This window comes from Enhydra lutris, unplaced genomic scaffold (genome assembly GCF_002288905.1).
Source record: "Enhydra lutris kenyoni isolate GAN:26980312 unplaced genomic scaffold, ASM228890v2 scaffoldscaffold60, whole genome shotgun sequence".
NCBI lineage: Eukaryota > Metazoa > Chordata > Mammalia > Carnivora > Mustelidae > Enhydra > Enhydra lutris.
The window spans coordinates 10,304,944-10,321,629 of NW_019154144.1; the positions used below are offsets into that span (position 1 = coordinate 10,304,944).

General features: G+C 40.6%; 1 protein-coding gene across 1 annotated transcript in view; it reads left to right on the forward strand.

Annotated features, from left to right (window-relative positions):
• Positions 1–16,686, forward strand: part of LOC111158555 (FRAS1 related extracellular matrix protein 2) — a 149,260-nt gene that overhangs the window by 59,630 nt on the left and 72,944 nt on the right. Inside the window, exons 3-4 of the mRNA XM_022520655.1 lie at positions 9,941–10,087; positions 16,383–16,613. Coding sequence (XP_022376363.1) covers positions 9,941–10,087; positions 16,383–16,613 — 378 coding nt within the window. The remainder of the gene's footprint in view (positions 1–9,940; positions 10,088–16,382; positions 16,614–16,686) is intronic.

A 16,686-nucleotide genomic window follows, 5' to 3' on the forward strand; every position in this document is an offset into this window, starting at 1 on the left:
CTTGGGAATCAAACGTTCATTCAGGTGCCTGGGCATGAATAAGAGATGAGTAACAGGGCGCCTGGGTGGCTCAGTGGGTTAAGCCGCTGCCTTCGGCTCAGGTCGTGATCTCGGGGTCCTGGGATCGAGTCCCGCATCGGGCTCTCTGCTCAGCGGAGATCCTGCTTCCCTCTCTCTCTCTCTCTGCCTGCCTCTCTGCCTACTTGTGATCTCTGTCAAATGAATAAATAAAATCTTTAAAAAAAAAAAAAAGAGATGAGTAACACCCTTACCCTGCACTCCGAGTCTCTATTTTGCTCTGATGTTTAAGACTTTGTACAGAGTCTACATTATTGTGCCTGATGCCTCCACGTCATTATAATGAGCTCTTTCTCCAGAAGTTCCTTATAGCCCAAGAAAGTCAGCTTCCACCGGGTCTGTCACTCCAGTTCCGCAAACAAACATAGATAGGCATGAATCCCAGAGGGGGCTGTGCTTAAACGAGATCCCAGAACAAATTATTCTAAGACGCTCTAGCAGGATTAGGAGGTATTCTGCAATCAGAACTCATCTGGTGTGTACTGTTCTCCTATAGGTTAAAAAGGATCAGGGCACCTGGCTGGCTCAGTCGGGAGAGCATGTGCCCTATGATCTCGAGGTTGTGAGTTAGAGCCCCACGTTGGGCAAGGAGCCTACTTACAAAAATCATCCTATAAATTCTCTCTGTATATTCTGAGAATATGGCAGGTAGCCACGCGGGAGCCATTGCACCCTTTACGTCTGAGCCACACTGTGTCTACAGACTAATGCTATCCGTTCCAGGGAGGGAAGCCACCGCTGCCCATCTGACAAGGCAGCGAAGGTTCCTTTCAGTTCACACTCCTGCTCTTGTGCCAGGGAAAGGGTCGACTAAAGGGAGACGGAATGTGTGTGCACTCAGAACACTATTTCACTCCTTGTGCTCTGTTTTGTCTTGCCCCAAAGGGTTAACTTATTGTAGCATGTTTTGAGTTAAGGACACTGATTCTTGTTATTTGCAGTACTCATGTTCTATATAATCACAGCAAATATTGAATGATTGCTCCTGGGGGAAACACAGAGGAAGGCTCCCTGCAAGCTTCTGGTCACAACCTTTTGTTATCCAGTCAATACATAACCTTGTTTTATATGTTATAGATCCATTGACATTAAACTTGAGCACCCAAGCTCTAGAAGTTTGTTCCACATGTATTTTCTCCTACGACACGTCACAGCTTCCTTATGCTTAGGAAAACTAAATAGCACTTTGGCACTATGATCATGCATTATTTTAATCTGTGAGATCATCAATATAAAGCACAAAGATGCAGAAAGTTTGGCACTAAGTGGACTGTGAAAAGGACCTAGTGTTCTGTATGAAACAAGAAGGCAGAGAGAGCATCAGGCAAGGCAGATTCTTCCAGGCTGCTCTGCAAGTGTCCCCAGATGAGCACAAAACCCCTTCGAGTACCAATTTTGGGGTACATAAATACATAAATTTTAGTGAGTAGACAAAACTGCAAATACAGAATCCAGGAATAACAGGCATCCGCTGTCTATCAACGTCTGGTATAGTCGATGAATAGGAATGCAACTCTTTCGAATATCATGTGCAAATACCATCATCTAACCCATGATGGGTCTATAAATCATGTCCCTAAGGAGGCAAACTCCATGTAAGAGAGTGAATTGTGATCTTAGGTTCTAATGTGAACACTGGTCTATTTGCCAGCCCCATCTCTGCCTCCACCTTATCTGGCAACTTCTTATTTAGATCCTGTGGAAAAGTGTGAACTAATCCATGCTCCAACGCCATTCCCCACAGGTCATGTGACAATGACCAAGACCTCACAGCTCCATTTATGCTTTTAGTTATGAACAATGTGCTTCTAGGAGCCTTTCCTGAGAATAGCCTAAAAGCCTACACCACATGTGGTCAGTGTGTGCCGCATATATTTCTCTCCACCTCTGGGTCTTTGGCACACTACTTCTCTTTCCAAGTGTTTCTCTATCTCGTCTCTGCATCTGTGAATCTGACACCTTGTTCTGTGCTGAGGCTTTTTCAGAATGAATAAAGCAGTGGGAATGTGAGGGCATGCGGGGGGTGGGTGTACAGATGGAAGGAAGAAAATGATATATCCGTTATCAAAAGTCACTACTGAACAAAAACAATTATTAAGTAGCCTACAAAAGTATAAACTCTATTGACAACGTTTCTGGGTCTTCTGAGTTCTTGAGGAGCTCTGTCAGTCCTACAAAGGCAGAAGAGTCTTTAGGTCAAGATTCTTCATCTCTGGGGGGCAGGGTCACAGCAGGAGGAACACACACCCCCACCCCCAACCCTTGAGGAAGATTTTAAAACATCTTGATCACTTCCTCTTTGTCTTTACTATCCAATCATTTCCCATAGAAAAAAGAGAAGGAAATGAATGTATAGTAAATGTCTTGAACTTCTCCCAAACAATTCACTGAAGTTTCCTTCTTACTGGGTTTCTTATCTCTGTTCTTATACTTAATCTTCCAGGAACACTGTCCCACGCATCTCTGTGATTGCCCAAATACAACCTGTACTTAAGGCTCCATTTAAACACTATCTCTTTTATGCATTTGTCTTTGATGCCCTCAGGTTAAAGCAAACCCTCATTCTATGAACTCCCACAGCTCATTATCAGTGCCTCTCCCACAGCATTTGTCAATCTTTAGCTTATAGGCTTATCTGTGTATTTCTCCCATCTCCCATCATTGAATGTCAACTCTCCAAGGCAAGGGGAAGAATGTTTCTTTCTTCTTCTTCTTTTTTTTTTTTTTAAAGATTTTATTTATTTATTTGACAGAGAGAGATCACAGGTAGGCAGAGAAGCAGGCAGAGAGAGAGGGGGAAGCAGGCTCCCTGCTGAGCAGAGAGCCCGACTGGGGACTGGATCCCAGGACCCTGAGATCATGACCTGAGCGGAAGGCAGAGGCTCAACCCACTGAGCCACCCAGGTGCCCCGGGAAGGGTTGTTTCAAAAACAGGTTGACTTCAGCTTTGCATCCAGGGTTTTCTGTAAACTATGAAATCCACCTGGTGAAGGACCAGAGGATAGCGCTCGAGGAGCTCTGAGAGTTTCTTTAATGGAAGATTTAAGGCAAAGCAAAGTTTAAAAGATCATCCTAGGAGTGCCTGGGTGGCACAGACAACGGAAGCATCCGACTCTTGGTCTCGGTTCAGGTTGTAATCTCAGGGTCATGAGATCGAGCCCTGTGTGGGGCTCCACATTCAGCAAGGAGCCTCCTTGGGATTCTTTCTCCCTCTGCCCCTGCTCACATGCTCTCTCTCTCTAAAATAAACAAATCTTAAAAAAAAAAAAAAATTCTAGCGCAGAAATGACAATGAAATAAATCCCTTATTTTAGCTTTATTTTTTGTTTTTTTCACTATAATTAATAACATAGATGTTGATGGAAGCTGTGTGGTTGTTAACCACAGTCCTTGCCTTCTAAGAGAACAAGACTGCTTAAAACTCAAATTATCTAATTTTTCCAGTAAATTAGGTAATATCGCTGCTTTAATATTTTCTAATATAAATATCTTGCTGTTGCTTATTTAAAGGACAATATCCAGCTTTTTAAAATGGCTGTATACAGAGTCGATTGCGAGTTCAGCTTTCAGTCTGAACTTTATTCTGGGCAAATGGAATGTTAGCAAGCTAGAAATATCTAAAATAGAATTATGTTCTATCAGCAACTAACTTTTCTCCAAGAAAAATATTTATGAAAACATTTTGGACAAAAAGTTGTCAAGGCTAAATGGGCACCCAGAAATCACCCTGATCGAGACAAGTCAGAGTCCTGACATTGGTTTTGTACTGAAGATGTATACATTGTCTTTAGAGAAACCCTGCAGCTCTGTTCCTAGGGAGGGCTGATTAAATGAAGGTTGTGATTCTTTGTTATTCCAAAAAAAAAAAAAAAAAAAACACTCTTGTGTTCCCATTGAAAAAGAAAGTGAAGAATCCTAAAGACCAGCTGGAAAAGTTCAAAAGGGGTCTTTTCATCAAACCTTTAATGGCTTTAGTGTCAGGGTTTGGGGACAAAGCCTATGGGAGTGTAGTTATCAGCTGTCAGGCACCTGTTCTATGGATTTATGATGCAGTTAGGGACTTTAGCTTGTTTCCAGTGAGTCATTGAGACTCACTCCTTGTGCATTACAGATGACATTCTGTTTTAGAAACTAAAATAAGTAATAAAATAATTAAAAAGTAAGAAATAAAAATAAAATAAAATAATAAAATAATAAATAAAATGGAAGTAAAAATTTGTCAGTTTCTTAAGTTAATTTCACCTACAATTTCGGGGCGCCTGGGTGGCTCCATCCTTAAGGGTCTGCCATTGGCTCAGGTCATGATCACAGAGTCCTGGGATAGAGACCCACCCACACCCGGCTCCCTGTGCGGTGGGAGGCCTGCTTCTCCCTCTCCCTCTGCTTCTCCCCTGCTTGTGTTCCCTCTCTCCGTGTGTCTGTCTCTGTCAGAGAAATAAATAAAATCCTAAAAAAAAAAAATTTACCTGCAATTTCACATTCAGTAAATGGTATTGGTATTCAGAGTATTAACATTTATTATTTCCACACACTGAGGTTCTAGAGGAGTTTACGTGGCATGTGATGAATAAATAATGTGTCTTTTCATTCTTTAAATAAAATACAGAGTGCAAGGTCAGTTTTAATAACAAGAATTGCAATAAACTGCAGCTTAGTCCCTCAGATCCCTGTACCATTCCTGCATGAGAAATAGTACCTTAGATTTTACAAATTCTAAAACTCAGTGGGATTCATATGTATATTAAATCAGAGGTGACGTAGCATTTAATTTATTCAGCATTAAGCTTTATATACTTAACTTCATATTCTCTAGCAAAATATGCACTTAAAAAAGCCCACGGTTAGGGGCGCCTGGGTGGCTCAGTGGGTTAAAGCCTCTGCCTTCAACTCAGGTCATGATCCCAGGGTCCTGGGATCAAGCCCCACATCAGGCTCTCTGCTCTGCAGGGAGCCTGCTTCCTCCTCTCTCTCTGCCTGCCTCTCTGCTTACTTGTGATCTCTGTCTGTCAAATAAATAAATAAAATCTTTAAAAAAAAAAAAAAAGCCCACGGTTAGAGTGAATGCTAAGCATCTCAAACAATTACCCTAGAGCATGTCACTGCCTCACAAAGCAAAGTTTCTTGGTACTGTGTCTGAATTTCATTTCAAGGAAAATCTCAAAGCAGCAGACATATGAAATCCTGGCAAACTTGTTCAGCTGTGTGTCACTCGAGACCCTCGATTAACCAGTAACCTGGCACCTTCATCATTCTAGAACATAAGCACCAACCCAAAAACGTTTTACACATTTCTAAGTAGAGATGAAGTAAGTTATTCCCAAGACCATCCAAGCTACTTTGCAATGGAAGGGAAGGGTTAAACAGGCCTGGAGTCATCAATAACCCCTGCAGGTGTCATTTAGATAAACACAAATCCCGGTGATTTACATTCATAGGTAATCATTTAAAGCCTTCACATAGTGCTTAAGAGTAGAAGTATGGCAGGACGTTTTAGAAAGGGTATTATTAAAAACAATTACCTTTTTTTTTTTTTCCAAGAAAAAGACCCAGTACTGAGAGTTATGTTACATTTATGTAGGACATTTATATTGTCCAAGAAATGAAGCACTACTGAATTTCTTTCAACAGGGAAGGTAGAGTGTCTAATTCATTCAGGAAGCATTTTTGTAACAGTTAAGCAAAATGCATTCCCTGCCTTCCTGGATCATGAGTCACAAAAGGGGGAGACAAAGTGAACAGACAAAAAAGTAAACCTATATAGGGTATGCGGTTATGGAAAGCACTGGAGAAAAATGAATCCGAATAAAGGGCCTAGAACGTGTTACAGTTTGCCCTGGGGCTGTTTCCTATAGAATGTCAAGGGAAGGCCTCATTGACTCCAGATTCCTAAAACATGTAATATTTGGAAGTGTGATATTTTCTGGAATATTCAAGGAAAGGATTAGAATCAAATCCTATAATGAGCTAAAAAGTGTCAAAATTTAGAAAAAGAGAGAAACTGTGTGCTTAGTGATCTCTTCTTGGATGTAAGGAAAAGCGATAGCAATTAGGTATTCAGAACTATCAACCAACATTCATTTGTTGAACACAAGAGTTACTGAAGGGGTGAGGCATTAACAGACTCAAGTCAAAACTGAAATATGTGCTTTGTGTAAGCTGAAAACTGTTACGGAAAAAAAAAAGAATGAAACAAGCAGGAGTCACAAAGTAGCCACTCGACTCCTAAAAATCATACTTACTATGTAGGTTTCTTCAGTCCTCCTTGTGTTGCAGACATTACTTTGAACTTGGAGACTAGGATGACTTGACCAGTGCTAGTCCTGAGCCGCTCAGGCAGTCAGAAGAGGCACACATAGACATGTGGATAAAGAATTAAAATTACTGGGGCGCCTGGGTGGCTCATATGTTTAAGCATTTGCCTTTGGCTCAGGTCATGATTCCAGGGTCCTGAGATGGAGCCTCTGTCAGGATCCCTGCCCAGCCCCTCCTCCCTGCTAATGCGCTCCCTCTCTTTCTCACTTTTTTCTCTTTCAAATAAATAAATAAAATTTAAAAAAAAAATACAGTTACTCTAAGTGGAGAGGTAAGAGAAATACACACAGCATGCTAAACTTGTCCGGGAAAAGCGAAAGGTATTCTGGGTGCATGACAGCACGTGCAAGAGACTGGACTGTATTCAGAAAACGCTGAGAAGTTGGGTGGGACTGCATGTTCCCCTATAGCAGGGACGGGCTTTGAGGCTGTAGGTGTTAGGATGGACAACGAATGGCTTGGCCTAGCATGACAAGAAGTCTGGAGAAACATCTGGGACTTGATGGAGCCACAGCCTAAATGAGAGAAAAGTGTGGCATAAAAAATGTTTTCATGGGGCACCTGGGTGGCTCAGTGGGTTAAAGCCTCTGCCTTCGGCTCAGGTCATGATCCCAGGGTCCTGGGATCCAGCCCCGCATTGGGCTCTCTGCTCCGCAGGGAGCCTGCTTCCTCCTCCTCTCTCTCTGCCTGCGTCTCTGCCTACTTGTGATCTCTCTCTGTCAAATAAATAAATGGAATCTTTAAAAAAAAAAATGTTTTCATGTAATAATTAGTTGAGAAATTAGAAACGTCTTCTGTGTTCATTCCATTGATTAAATGTTATTCTGGTCTTTCTTATCTATTACTTTCTGTAGGAAATGTGCCAAGGAGTACGACGTAAACACAGTAATTCAAAAAATATTTTTAGAGGCAGTAAAACCAAGTGTCATCAGTAGTAAAAGAATGAAAGGCCACGCTCAATCTCGAACAAAACTTAGCACAATTTGGTACAACTAGTAAATCTGTACAATTAAGCAAGTAGGAGAGGCTATCCACTAATGCGCAAAACTGCAAATGAGTAAGTGAGCAGCTGCAGAATTACCCAGATGAGAGGGCTGGAGTCCGCGCAGGAGGCTTCATGAGGGAGGTGGTAGAGGGAGCCCATGAGGAGTGGGAGATGTGAGCAAAAGAATGACGCGCGGTCATTTTAGGCCAGAGGACAGAGGTGACAGGAGGAGTGGGTGAAGCTGGCACATCCACGGGGCAGCGGGCTCTTGGCTGGATCGGGAAGTGAGCAAAGTCAAGAGCAACGGGGATGAGACAGGGTAGGTCAAGATGAAACGAAATCACAAAGGATGTCCTGCCTTGATGCGCGCAGCTGCTGCACGGAAACCAGGCAAAGGCGAGCCAAGTGCAAGCGATCTTCAGGCAGCTCCGCGGGAGTCTGGGCACGTGGGCTGGATCTGCGCATGCGCAGTGAGGCAGGGGCGAGCGCGCTGACGTTTGCCGGAAGCTGCTGTCTCCGTGCCGCACTGCACTGCGTGCTGACGTGTGTTGTCGTGTCTGATTCTCGCTCCCGATGCCGGCATTAATTAATATTACCTCTTTTGACGCTCCAGAGGAGAAAACAGAGCTCTAAGGAGCAAACTTGCTCGGACAGCATTTGGGAAATGAAATAGGACTTGGACTTAAGAGCTGAGGTGACTCCCCGCTATGGGCTCTCCTCATAATAAGGTCCTAAGGCATAATGGGGCGTGACCTTCCTGCTCTCCAGTCCTTTTATATTTTCTATCTAAAAAATGAACTGGGGGCACCTGGGTGGCTCAGTGGGTTAAGCCGCTGCCTTCGGCTCAGGTCATGATCTCAGGGTCTCAGGGTCGTAGGATCGAGTCCCGCATCGGGCTCTCTGCTCAGCGGGGAGCCTGCTTCCCTCTCTCTCTCTCTCTCTGCCTGCCTCTCTGTCTACTTGTGATCTCTGTCAAATAAATAAATAAATCTTTAAAAAAAATAAATAAAAAATAAAAAAATAAAAAATGAACTGAAAAATGGGGCGGTCCATTATCCTATCAATTTAAGGCACCAAGGGATGCCGCATTTTACAAACTACTCCATTCACGGCATCAGTACCGTTCGTTTCCGTGTCTTGGAGTGCCTTAAGGATTCCAACAAAAATTTCAACAACATTTATTGTTTGCTGACTGAGTAATTTTATTGATTTGATGTACCACAAAACTCAAACTCAAAAACTTTTGGGGGCTTGGGAGCCAATGACAGAAAATACTGCAACAAAGAATTCCTTACAAATCAATTTTGTAATTACTCCTTCCATAGAAGACTTAGAGGATCTAATGGTACCAACATCTTTTTGTCTCTGTTACCCTGTAGCTGCCTAAAAGGCTTCTGCTAATTTACAATTCGAACAACAATAAACAAGAAAACCAATCTCCCTAGCAATTCCTGCTGCACTGGGTGTTGTCATTCATCCTTGGTACTTGTCAGTTGATAACTCAAAGTCGCTGTGACTTTTGGTTTTAAGAATTGCTAGCAAGATGAACCTTCTTTCATGTGCTTATTCGCTCACTGTATTTCCCCTTGCGCAGATTTTTTTTTTTTTCTCCAGTCCATTAAAGTTCCTGTGTTTCCCTGTCTCATTTCTTTTCCTCTAGGGTAGCTCTATGTGAACTCAGAAGAGAAGAAACTAGAATTAAAATAGTGCCTCTAGCTGTGTTTGTTATTTGGGCTTTTTTCCACCCCTTTCCAGAAAGACTTAAAAGAAATTACCAATGCCTTTGTTTATAAACCTCACTTTACTCCGAAATAATTGGTGTAGATCAAAGGATATGGAGGGATACTGCAGAGTGATCAGCTGATAACCATTTCTCTTTTCATTTTCCTAGCCTCCCAGCTTTCACATTAGAGAGATCACACACAGCTCCCCTCCTCCTGATAGGTAGCCAGCTCCATTTTGGTGGGGGCGTGGGGGTGGGAGGAGAGAGCCTTGAGCGTAGAATGGAATCAATGAAAAGAGCTGTCTGTTTGCTCTAAGGAATGGGGTGGAGTATAGTGGGGAAGGGAGGTGAAGAAGGGATATTTGTTTTTTCTTAAGTGGTTATAATTAAAGCCTTCCACCCAATTGCTCGGTGAACCAGAAAAAGGTATTTGTGAAGTAGTGTGTGTGTTTTTAACATCACAAATGAACCTTGTAGCCTTCTTCATAGAAAGCTTGCTCTCCGGCGGCACCGTGTGGATAGTGGGTCATCCTGCACCTCGGATACTTGATTGTATGTTTAAATGAAATTGCTTTTGGTAGGTGGTTGTGTGCTCCTTCCCCATTTTCCACTTTGCCTTCTAAACATCAAGGGATTTTGTGAAAGGTTATGTCAGCTGTTGTATTTTTGTAAAACAATTGCTGAACGATAAGCTGTATCTCCAGGTATGTATTCTGGAGTTGCTTGTCGAACCAAGTAACTAGTGATTCTTAATGTTGCATCGTTAAAAGTCACCTGTGGAGTTTGTAAGGTCCTTTATTCAAGAAAGCACTGATTAGGGGCTTTAAATTTTTGTTTTCCAGGTGGAAACAAATTAACCAAGCAGCATTTTCGTCTGAATTGGGCATGGATCTCCTTTGAAAAGGAATATTACTTGATCAATGAGGACTCCAAATTTCTAGATGTCGTTCTTAAACGTAGAGGTTACTTGGGAGAGACTTCATTTATAAGTAAGTTTAATTCTCACGTCTGTCTGAAAATTCCCCTTTTCCTAGCAAAAGCTCATAATTTTACAATGATTAAAATATGTTCAGTTTACTGCTCTAGTTTTAAGGTTTAGGGAGATGTTGACATTTAAAGGTTCTTTAACTGCTAAAAAAATATACCAAGAGTTTTGTGTCAAGGCTAAATCATGGAGACAAAGGCTGCAAAAATAGAAAATGTGTAACCAATTAACATATCTCTCCAAACCTTCTACTTACATATGATCTTTCTCTGATGTAAATAACTTTACAAAAATGGCAGTAATCGCTTCTAAGTCAAAAAATTGTAAATGTCACTAGTCCTTAGAAGAGGCTTAGGCAGATCTGTAATTTAACCATAAGGAAAAATCTGTAGAGGTGTCAGCGTAAAACCTATACAAGGGTCACTTTAATAATAAGTAAATGAAAAACCATTCAGTAACCTATTAGGCATTGAGGTGTCATTTACTATTTGTTTCTTGCATTGGAGCGCTTTGCTAGGTAACTGAAAAGTTTACATAAAAGCACTACGTAAAAGATGTACATTGTGACTTTTCCTCTTTTCCTCGGAACCAACAGTGAGATGTTAAATACTAATCATTTTCTGCTGCTTTACCCTTTTAAATAAAACTGAGAGTCAAAAGCAAAGAAGAAAGCCTTTTTACAACCCCAATTCAAGTTCACCTTCAATTTCATGCAGGCACAAATAGAGAAAAGTAGGTATATTGGTAGTATTAAACAGTAACACCGTTGGCACAAAAAAATTTGGCATATTGATGAAAAATGATAGCACCCCAAGCAATATATTATTTTGGTACCATATGTTTTATAGACATTTAGGCTGATAGAATTTTCTTGAGGTAAAAGAGCTTTCATTGAGTGAGAGTGTCAATTAAGGTAGGAATCCAAGAAAATGTTGGCAATAAAAAATAAAAACTGGGCAATCCTGTGTTTGTCTGCAAAACAATTATTTGAAATTTTACTGGTCTGTGAAATTCAAAAGCCTTAAAGAGTAGATACCTATTCACACACACACACACACGCACGCACACACACACACACACACACACACACACACACACACACAGCATACACCATACTTAACCATGCCACAATTCTTCCTACGCCCCCACCATGTTCCCTCTGACCTTTGGATGACCTTTGGATTACCCCTTATTTTTAAAGTTCTTTTTCTTTGTTAACTGTAGAGGAGAGATTTTCGCGCTATGCTTTGCTGATCCCTTAAGGTAACGTTGCTCAAGGCGGTCTAGTCCACCTACAAACCTTCTGCAGTCAGGACATCTCTGCTTCCATCTTTATTCACATGAACCTCTTCTTAGCTGTCATTTCCACTCTCTGTGTCAAACCTTCAAAAGCATTGTGAACACTCTTATTGCTCTCTCTGTAGAAGCATGTTTTCGCCGTACCCACACACTTGCTCTACAGATCAGGAATCTGATCCTGTTTTACTTATTGTCAGTTGAGTGATGAGCCTTCACTGTTCTTTGTGCTTAAAAATATGGAGAAAATAATAACAAAAAAACAGAGAACCTTAGCAGTTCTTAAGGATGTCGTCACCTGTGTTTGCATTTTGCCTGAATTCCTGGTGGGTATATTAGTTTACTCACTTACACAGAGTCCCCTGAAAGTCATGGGAAAGTTACTAGTGGAAAAATATTTTTGAAACTATCTTTTAACATTCTTCTCTTCATTTTCTTTTTGAAGCAGAATCCTAAAACACCAAACGAGAGCTCTTTTTTTTTCTCCTGATGTTATTTTTTCCACCAACTATTATTTCCTCTGTGTTGAGATGAGCACCAGCCATTCTGCCAAGGTTCTTCAGCTCTACTTGGTTAACCTCACATGTTACTTAGTAACCTGGGGAGATAGGAAGTTGGCAGACTTCCTTGTGTGTGTCTTGTGTGTGGCCCACACCCATCAATCACTGAAGAGGGCAATGGCATTCAAGCTGGGACAGAGAATGGAAGTCAGATTAAAGAGCAGGGTAGCCTCCAAGAAGTTCTACAATGAATGCGTTTCATGTTTTTGTTTCCTAAAACCCCCACTTTCACTTATGAACTTTTAGAATTAGATAGTTTGCATGGTATCTGAAGGCACTTGCCTTCAGGAGCACAGTTAGTAAATCATGAATTACATGAAATGTATGTATATTTTTTCTCAGAGACGATTATTCATTTTATAACCAATATAACCCATTACTAAATTAAATATGTCTGTGCATTTTATAAAGGTATTTGAATTTCAAAGATCTTTTTGCTACCGGTTATCGAGCATTTGCTAAATATGAGATACTTACATTAAGCACATTAGGTACTGCGCCTTTATCTTTTACTCCTTACAACTGACTTTACTCACTAACTCAACCTAATATTTTCTGGAGTGCTTACTGAGTGCCAGACACAGTATTACATAATGGGCTCTGAGCTGGTAATAATAGCTAACATTTATTGAGTACTTATTATGTGCCAGCCCTAGTTACCCATACCTTACATAGTCAACCCTGTAAGAGGAGTGTCATGATAGCCCTCATTATGCAGGTAAAGAAACAGAAAGGTTGTCATATGATCAAAGCTACGAAGGGGCAGAGCCGAGATTTGGCCCCAGGGCTAACTTTCTTAACTACCACACCATGGTGCTTCTTAAACCCTCCACAAATCAACAACTTATGAGGAAGAAGTTCGAGGCCTGCCTATGATCCCTTGCTGCTATGTGTTGGAGGTAGGGTATGAAATCTGTTCTCTCATTCCCAAAGTACCTTGCTTAACCTCCATGCCATTTTTTCATGCCAGAGGAAAAGATGTGATTGTGGTTTCGCTCAGTAAATCAAAGTAATATATTTTGTTTAATAATTAATTCTCTTTGAAAAAATAAAAGCATAAATTTAAGCCCAAATTGTAAGCTTTTTGATTTCCAGAATTCTTTTTGCCCCACCTAATCATGTTATTTATAATATATATGGTTTATCAGCTGAATATTTATATCTCCAGGTAAGAGCATTCTTTGAGCATTGTGTGTACTTGAGTGTCTCTTCTACCACATTTGATTAAAACGTGGACTAATCTGTGTCCCCCAAGTCTACAGGCCATTTCCTCATCCCATATTAAAATGGGCACCTATGTCAAGCACCCTGTGGAGGTATGAAGTATTTAGTAGGTGTCTACATACCCTCAGATTTTAATGCACATAAGATATACCTGGATCTTGCCAAAATGTTGATTCTGATTCAGGGAGTCGGGGGAAGGCCTGAAATTCTGCATTTCTAACAAGCTCTCAGATGTTGCTTATGCTGCTGGTCCATGGATCACACTGTAAGTAACAGGATAGATCAGCACTACCCTCAGAGTAGATGCTGTGTGTTAATTATAAAAAGGAAATCTTTATTTTTGATCCAAACCAAGTTTAGTATTTCCTCTAAGTCTTATTTTACCCTCTAAAAATATAACCTGTCCTTCTTAGCTTTATCTCATGTTTGAGAAGCATTATCAACAGTTTGAGGCAACAGTCTTTTTTTTTTCCCCACAAAATAAAGGGGTTCCTGGATGGTTCAGTCAGAACAGCATGTGACTCTTGATCTTGGGGTTGTGAGTTTGAGCCCCATATTCAGTATAGAGATTACTTAAAAAAATAACATCTTAAAAAAAGAGAAAAAAAAAGAAATAGCTTGTGCCTTGAGAAAAGAGAGGAATAATGTAAAAATACAAAAGACACAGACAACAGAAAACACAGTTTTTCAGTCAGTTAAGCATCTGCCTTCACCTCAGATCATGATCCCAGGGTCCTAAAATCAAGCCCCATCTCTGGTTCCCTGCTCGGCTGGGAGTCTACTTGTCCCTCTGTCCCTCCCTGCTCCTGTGTGCTCTCTCTCTCCTCTCAATCTTTTTTTTTTTTTTAAGGTTTTTGTTTTGGTTTGGTTTTTGTTTTTTGTCAATATGAGAGTGAGAGGTGGAGAGAGAGAGCACAGCAGGGGGAGCAGCAGGCAGAGGGAGAAGCAGACTCCCTGCTGAGCAAGGAGCCTGGTAAGAGACTGGATCTCGGTGGACCTGGGATCATGACCTGACCTGAAGGCAGACGCATAACCAACTGAGCCACCCAGGCACCCCTAAATAAATAAAATCTTAAAAAAACAAAAACAACAACATTTCTCTTTGCTTGGCGAGTCAACAATACTGCCTGTTTATAATTTACATCCAACATTCACTTGGGGATATTTATAAGCTCCACCCCAAAAATTATATGTGTATTTAGCAGCAACAATGAGATTTGGTTTTACAGCGTATGTTTTTTTGGGTTGGATAACTTGATTATCACTTAGTAAGGATGACTAGTTAGAACTAGTGGACATTCCTTGCATTATACTCATTTCTTTTTGTTTTTAACTGCCTTTCGAATCTCTAGGAAAACAATGTATTGTTGGCAAAACAAAACAGAAAAGTGGGCAGTAGGTATCAGAGACCAAATAATAGATTCTTTGCTGGCCCATGCCACTGGGGATAGATGGGTCAGTGAGCAGCATGTGTGCTGGAACTTCAGCAAGAAAGATTCCTTTCATCATTGTGTTGGCAGTGACTCATGGTGGACCCAGGGGGTGTTGACAACCTGTCTGTGAGCACTAGGAACCAGAGAGCCAACAGGAAGCCTGCAACATTGAAAAAAATATGTAGTGCTGGGGTTCCTAGTTCTGTGCCCTTTTTCCTCCTGACATTAAATAGATCTTTACCTACTATTTAAAAAAAATTGCAGTATTTATATCTCCATTGTTTTTCTGAGATCTGTAAAGCAAAAATATTTTAATGAAGTATTTATTTTCATCTTCATTTTAAATGTTTTTTTTAAAGATTTTTATTTATTTATTTGACAGACAGAGATCACAAGTAGGCAGAGAGGCAGACAGAGAGAGAGGAAGGGAAGCAGCCTCCCCGCTGAGCAGAGAGCCCAACGTAGGGCTCCATCCCAGGACCCTGGGATCATGTCCTGAGCCGAAGGCAGAGGCCCCAATCCACTGAGCCACCCAGGCGCCCCCTCATCTTCATTTTAAGATGAGACTCATAGTAATGTGCTCAATGAAGGAATAAATATTCACATTAATCTTGCATAAGCACCACTCTCTAAAAAGAAGAGAATTGAGAAATGTTACAAAGACTTTCATTTTCAGACTTTTAATTCTACCTAAGATTTTATTTTTCCCTTTTTAAGTCTGTCTTTCCTACCAACTTCTCTTAAAATGTCAACATTTAAAGAAATATATTTGAAGATTATTCTGTTAACTTGACTCACTAAGAGGTTCTGATTCAGTACTTAAGGATATACTAGTGTAAGTACTACTGCAATTTTATAATTTTTCTATGACATTGGATTTATTGACTATTAGCTATTTATAGGTAATCTATGATTTGAGTATATGGTATAGTAATGGTGAAGATCCTCTTGTAATGTAGTGAAAGACTCAGAGATCCTTCAACCTCCTCAGCTCACTACAGTTGACCTTGAATGAACCATCCGAGTAAGCCAAACGTACTGCTCATAATAACCATATATATTTAGCTCTCCAGTTCTGTTCACATGGTTTCATGGAATTCTGAAGTGTTCTACCAGAAAAAACCTGGATGTGGTCATGTTGACAATCACTGAATTAGATTCTTTAAGCATCCTTGTTCCAGTAAATGTGCAGAGAATATTATAATTCTTTATTATGCTTGGCCATTTACAACTTTGATTATCAAAGAATTCTTGACTCGTGAGTTTCTTATTGGTTTATATTTTATATAGAGATAGATAGATAGAGCTTATATAGATATAAGATATATAGATAGATAGATATGACATATCTATCTATCTCTATGTATATAAGAAAAGAGAACTTTTTTTATGTTTTTATCCTGTGACATGCACAATAGAACACATGCAAAAAGCAAATGGGAAAAGTTTTTAGACTGAATGAATTTGTAGGAGTAAGAATATTCATTACATGAATATCAATTTACTGGGTCTTGCTGTGTAAGAGGTTCCATCTAACACAAACATAGTTCAAAGAATATACAGGAAACCCATCATGGGGTAAAAATACAACAGAATCATGAACTGACCAACACCTACAGGAGAACACTTTCCCTGTGGGACCCATACCCCACTGTCCATTTCATGGAATCAAACCTGAATCTAGTAACACACAGTGCAAAGTAACACAAAAAAGGTAACAATGAGGAAAACTGCAATAATCCAACTGAAAATGAAACTAAGAAAATGATACCATGTCTTTTTGAAGGTATTGGCACAAGAGACGGGACTGCAGAAAAAGACAAAGACTTCAAGGGCAAAGCGCAGAAACAAGTGCAGTTCAACCCAGGCCAGACCAGGGCCACCTGGAGAGTTCGGATCATGAGCGATGGGGAGCATGAGCATTCGGAGACTTTCCAGATCGTTCTGTCAGAGCCGGTGCTGGCTGCTCTGGAATTCCCCTCAGTGATCACGGTGGAGATTGTTGACCCAGGAGATGGTAAGAGCTATCATCACTTGTTTGTGTTGTTGCTGTTGGGTTTCTAATGACAAAATACCTCATAGGGGAAGTT